Raw genomic sequence first — 6069 nt, forward strand, 5'->3', positions numbered from 1 at the left:
GTTTATTGATAATTTTTTTCTATAATCCTTTACTAACCATATTGTATCATCTGTACTCTCCACGATCAGGATGGGAACGGCTCTGACACCGAACCGTGCGCTCACATGGAGTTGAAGCACGTCAGCCTTGCCGATAGCGCTGCAATAGCTGTCGCTGCATCCAATCATTCTCTGACAGAGTTGCACGGTATGTTTTTTTAACACTAACCAAGTGTGATTTCTCCGCTGGATGTGCTCATGTAGCAGTTGCCGAGTGTTATGTTTGGAAGCGCACGAGTCGAGTTATTGAGATGCACCTATATCATTCTCATACGAAGTTGCACTACAGATTTAGCGAGAGCTGTTGGAGGTGCTCTCCACGGCCAAGCTCCTGCGCAACTATGTGATTGTGAGTCATTTAAACATGTGTTCGTTTCGAGCTAGCACACAGCCCTGTGTATGGTACTGTATCTTCATCTAGATCTGTTGTCCGTGCCGGTATTCGCCTGTATATTCTCATCACATTGCATCGCCTCGCCCGGCCTTCTCTCCCCAGCTTTGATCCTTGAAGCGCTGATTATACACAAGGGATCGGCGCACGTGGACCAGATCTGCGACCACGTGTCTCTCACGTGGGGCTCCTTGCGCAAACGCGATGGCACACCGTACGCCGTAGACTGCCGGAGGGCGGTCAACTCGTCGCTGCTCAAAAGGTGACTCAAACACTCAAGACACTACTGTGATATTAGTGATGTGTCATTAGTGTTCAACAGTATGCCTGAGTGTGCGTAGGGAGATTTATATCGTGGCTTGTTATATAAGAGTGTTAGTTAAAATAGGTTAGGCGTGAGTGGAATAAGGCTTTGCGTTCACGAACTGGGGCGGAGATGGATGGATAAGTGTGTGTGTAGAGTGCTTTGGCAGAAACAAGATAGCCACCTAATGAAGAGGTGAGGTACATTGGAGACTGATCAGAGATCTGTATTTTAGTGCAGTGTTGAGTGGGTATGAAAAATGGGGAAGCAACCAGCCCAGAATTAAGTCGAAATAATTTACTGAAACGTGCCTAAAATGAGATCCGAAAACTGTTTGTACTACTACTCACCTTTCCTCTGCACAAGGTACACACATACTACAGTAACTGCCAATTCTCATACTGTTTCCCATGCTCACTCTCAAGCACTCACATGTTAACTTCCCTCAACTCACACCCCTTTTTCACCCATCTGACCACGCCCTTTTTCCTGCTCATCATGGTGTTTCCATCAGCTGCAACGACGCACCTCTATACAAAAGACAGCATTTTCACAATTGGGTGTTGACCACGCATGCGAAAGCCGTCCTTGCGGAGAGCGAAGTCGATCTGTCCGATGTCAAGTTTGTGTCGCTCGGAAACGGACAAGATCAATTCAAAAGTATGTAGACAACCGACAAGGCGTATGTGTTGAGCATAGCTCGTGAGTATATGTGTGTATACAGTCTGCAGTTGTACATATATATTTATAATTTTACTATAACTACTACAGTTATACTATAGTTTTACTACAATTGTACTATACTTTTGCGACCACCTTCTGGAGCCCGCTCGCGGTTGATTGTGCGCATGCAGATGGAAATACTGACCCTACCTTCATCCAGAAACCAAAGCTTTAGCACGAGGCGCTGAAAGGTATCCAATCAGGCCTCCCAATGCTACATCACATGTGCCGTATGAGTATACCGTCCATGCCCTATCTGCGTAGCAATTCTGCAAACGAACTGTTACAACTGCGCCAGATGATCAAACGCGAGCTTTCACATCATCCAGTCAACCGAATAGATCTGCGCGTATGCAACTACGCCCACAGAAACCATCGCCATCTGCCCGCACGGCACGACCACACCTGCACATATTTACGGCAGTGTCTGACGATACACATCCAAATCACCAGCCAGCCATCGTTCTACTACGCTCTGCATATATCATCTATTCACAGAACATATTTATATCTATTCACAGAACGCCCACATCAAACCAGCCATCGTTCTACTACACTCTGCATATATCATCTATTCACAGAACATATATCATCTATTCACAGAACGCCCACATCAAACCAGCCATTGTTCTACTACACTCTGCATATATCATCTATTCACAGAACGCCCACATCCACCCATACCCTACAACAGTGCCCGACGATGAACTGTCGCCGTACGAACCGCCGAGCCGTCCCGAAAGCGCTGCGGGGCAGAACACACCCGCAGACAACGTTGTGGCGTCTGACCGCATACGTGACGATACGTATGAGTGGCCCAGGGTGGAGTCTGAGGTGGAGCACGACACGGAGAATGACTTGGCGGCTGCTATGGATCTGACTGGTTTGCAATGTATGTATGGGTTTGTACATGTGCTCGTTGATGCGTATACATATAGGCGTTTTCAGTTGGGGACGTATAAACGTTTTCAGCTGGCGATGGGTAGGGGTAGGATTGAATGTAGTGTGGGTGGCTCTGGTGCAGACTCGATACTGTGAAGCTAGGCGATAGTGAGCGTAGTATTTGGCAAGCACGTTGCAACAGTCGGATTTCCATTTTTTGTGTGTGGTCGATTTGTTCCTTTTTTTTGGGTGGTAGAGTATTTGCCAGTGGGCAGTGAGCATATTACTGTAGTGGGACCGGGTCTGCCCAACTCCACCATGCAGAACACTCCCAGGTTAGAAATAGCACCTGCAGCCTGATTCATATATTTGCTGGCTTGCTGATACCTACTAGTCTACCTTTGTAACATTGACTGGTTTGTATCGGGATCTGCGCCGCCGGTACGAGTGATGGTTGTGCATGTAGCTAACGCGCAAGCTCATAACGTGACGATCGTATCCTGTATGACAATGCCGCGTTCGTTGCGGTGTGTGATTACGGTGTGTGGTTACTTGTAGCATCATCAATATTGTGCTGGGGCCGAAAGCACTCATCACAAGGCTGCTGTATTTGACTCACCCCCACATGTCTTGTTTTTGCGCACCAGTGATACTGCTCCGAGTACTCGGAACGATTGAAGAAGGGAAAGGCATGCACATCGAGGACATACATTACCGAGTGGGACCGGTATGTCTGAATCTCCAATTGCACGCCCTCGCAGTGGCATGAACGCCGGTCTGTTGTGATGGCGAAGCAAGCAGTTCATATACATGTGTGTGGTGTCTGCCACGCATAGCGGGTCGCTTTCTCGAGGGCATCGACAGCCCCATGCGCGCGGGGGGGAGTAGCTCCATTGTATTTGCCTGCAGCTTTACAGTTGTCATGTGTTCGCATCATGACATTCTCATGTTCTGGGTATGTGTCTGTGTTGCTGAGTATTCGCCATCATATAATTGAAAGTGGTTGAGTTTTTCCCATTAGACGATCAGTTCGGCTTTTGATCTGCGGCGTGGGTTCGCCAGCGTGCTTCACTCGCAAGAGTCGCAAGCAGGTGTGGATTTAGGCTCAGCAGATACTAATGTCGTTTGAACAATCGCGTCACTCGTTCGATAGATGTCTGCTGTGCAATGTGTTGGGTATGCACACTTGGCATGGTTATATGTTTCAGAATCAGGAAGTCACCTGTGTATGACCTGTATGCTGTGGGTATGTAATCTATCAACCGGATGCACATCTTGCCCATTGACTATACCCCTCTAATTTTTCAGAGCGCTGGAGGTTATCGACCAACCCTTGAAACCACATCTGAAGCTCACAAGACATACTCGAAGCCTACTCGAGCTCACGGCAGAGTGTCTAACTAATGCCACTATACACTCTTCCCTCTCGTCACCAACAGCACTTTGTGAATCTCAAGAAGAAGAATGGAACCATGTACTCGGCTGAAACAAAGAGGGCCACGATATCGAGTTTAACCAACAATCCCAGCCCACCATTCTTTGTCAAGATCAACAAAGACCCCACAAAATGGATTCTAGCTCCCGCTGGGGTATGTGCTTAGCGTGCGTGCGTTGTTCTCTAATTGTGTGTGGTTGATTTGATTTGTACTGGGGATAGCTTTGGCCGTCCATGTCGTATAATGTACGGGCAGTGATTAGAGTGTTGTAGTGTCCGATTTTGCCTATCACAGTCCAAGACGAGCTGGTATGCATGCTGATCTTATGCGTTTGTATTCCGAACTTATCGCAGCTTGAGAAATTGGCGTTATATAAAGTACAGGCCGTAAAAATGCGGGCGAGAAAAAGGTCACAAAGCGACTCCAATAACGAGGAACCAGACACCAAATCAGACGTAGAGTCAGAGACTAGCAAAGTGGATGCACCCACCAAGGTAAACACCAAGGCCACGGGTCATACTGAGAACAAGGCAGACGCCATCAGACGGAGCACCTCACCAACAAGCGACACACCCAGCAAGAGGCAACGCAAAACGTGATCGCGAGCCTTTGCACACACTACTGAAGGGTAGCCTAGGCGTGACGTAGATACTGTAGGAACGCAGCAATGGCATGCACATCGCGTATGTATGCGGATTTTAGCTTTGATACATACTATATGACGAATTATCATATCGGCAAGCGCAGTCGCGAGTCGAAAGTATACAAGATTCTAAGAGATGGACTATAGACAATCCGCCAAAGAAACGCAAATCGATATGAGTCATAACATAGCCTTCTAAATGAACAGTTATAACAGCTGTATTACACAATACCATCGACTGGGCTGATAGTATGACTCGTGGCGGATGCGAAGACTGAAAATTACTGCTTGCTCACGCACCGCGAAGGCAGCAGTGGTGACAGACGTTCAAAGACAGCGAATAAAAACCAAGTGCAAAGCAGCGAATAAAAACCAAGTGCAAAGCAGGACAAATGGAGCGTGTTTAGTTGTTAATCTGTCATGAGAGTGTGCACATATCGTCTACAATTCGTATCTTTCCTCATGGCGAATCCATTGCCATCGAAGGCCCCGCTTCATACTATTGCACTGCAGGGTAAACCATATATGGTACTCTCCTCAGGTTTAAATCCATCGAACGTCATCATGCCTCCGATGCAGCCTGGCACCGATATAAACGAAACCTCGTGGCAAACAAACCATAACAAGCGGATGCAAATACAGCCAATTGTACGTAATGGACTGGTGGCACGTAGTTGGTGGTTCAGCCTGGTACAGAGATAAACGAGACCTCGTGGCAAACAACCCATGACAAGCGGATGCAAATACAGCCAATTGTACGTAATGGACTGATGGCACGCGGTTAATGGTTGTGAAGGAACGCTCGGCGAGTGCATTGCGACATGCTGCGATCAACCCCCGTCAAACTAAACACCGTAGCACAACATATCTTGCACTCCCGTGCGGCCCAGTCTGCCGACCACTCTAGCATGTTGTGGGAGTTTCAGACTATGGGGAGGCTGTAACGCATCCACGGGGTTCACTAGCAGAGGAGGTGTATGGCGAACAGACAGAAAGTGTCACGGATCAACCAGTGATTGTGCTGAGAGATGCGGAACAACCAGTGACTGTGTTGAGAGATGCAGCCGTTTTGACCCATCAGTATTGTAAACGGCGACCGTGGCTTCCATAGGTCCAAAGCCATCGCGAGCTCCTGCCCCTACTGCGGCACCGCACAAGATCCCACATATAAGGCCGGTCTTAGGCCCAGTTCCACCGACGGCCCCTAAGCTTGCAATGCAAACCCCAAGCCTCATATGCACAAACGTATTGCAAGTTTTCCATGAAATTTGGACCCAATATCATAATATCTCAATGCACTGACAACGGAGGTGTACGGCATATCAGCAGAAAATCGCAGCGGAACAGAAAAATATTGCGTTCCAAAATGCTTCGAGCCGTACGTAATACCTCCAATTCGCGCAACTGCCACTCAGGCCTGTTATGAACTTTTTCTGAAATTAGGAACCAATATAACACACTCTCAATATACAGACAAAGGAAGTGTATGTCGTACCAGCAGAGATTGCAGTGGAACAGAATAAGCTTGCGTCCCGTAATGCTGCGGATACCAACTAGGAAATCAACGGCTGCCCCAGACAACGTTAAAATTCAGGTGTTGCAAGAAGTTGTGTTGATGTGCTGCGACTGGATTTGCTAGCTGGATATATAT

General features: G+C 47.7%; 1 protein-coding gene across 1 annotated transcript; it reads left to right on the plus strand.

The window, feature by feature from the left end:
- Window positions 1-68: 68 nt before the first annotated feature.
- SARC_00760 (hypothetical protein) lies at window positions 69-4801 on the plus strand. The gene is made up of 7 exons (XM_014305511.1): window positions 69-187; window positions 536-692; window positions 1249-1394; window positions 2152-2349; window positions 2987-3066; window positions 3779-3928; window positions 4129-4801. Exons 1-7 carry the CDS (start codon window positions 106-108, stop codon window positions 4372-4374), a joined length of 1059 nt encoding a protein of 352 aa, XP_014160986.1. The 5' UTR covers window positions 69-105; the 3' UTR covers window positions 4375-4801.
- Window positions 4802-6069: the final 1268 nt, after the last annotated feature.

This window comes from Sphaeroforma arctica (assembly GCF_001186125.1).
Source record: "Sphaeroforma arctica JP610 unplaced genomic scaffold supercont1.27, whole genome shotgun sequence".
Classification (NCBI taxonomy): Eukaryota; class Ichthyosporea; order Ichthyophonida; genus Sphaeroforma; species Sphaeroforma arctica.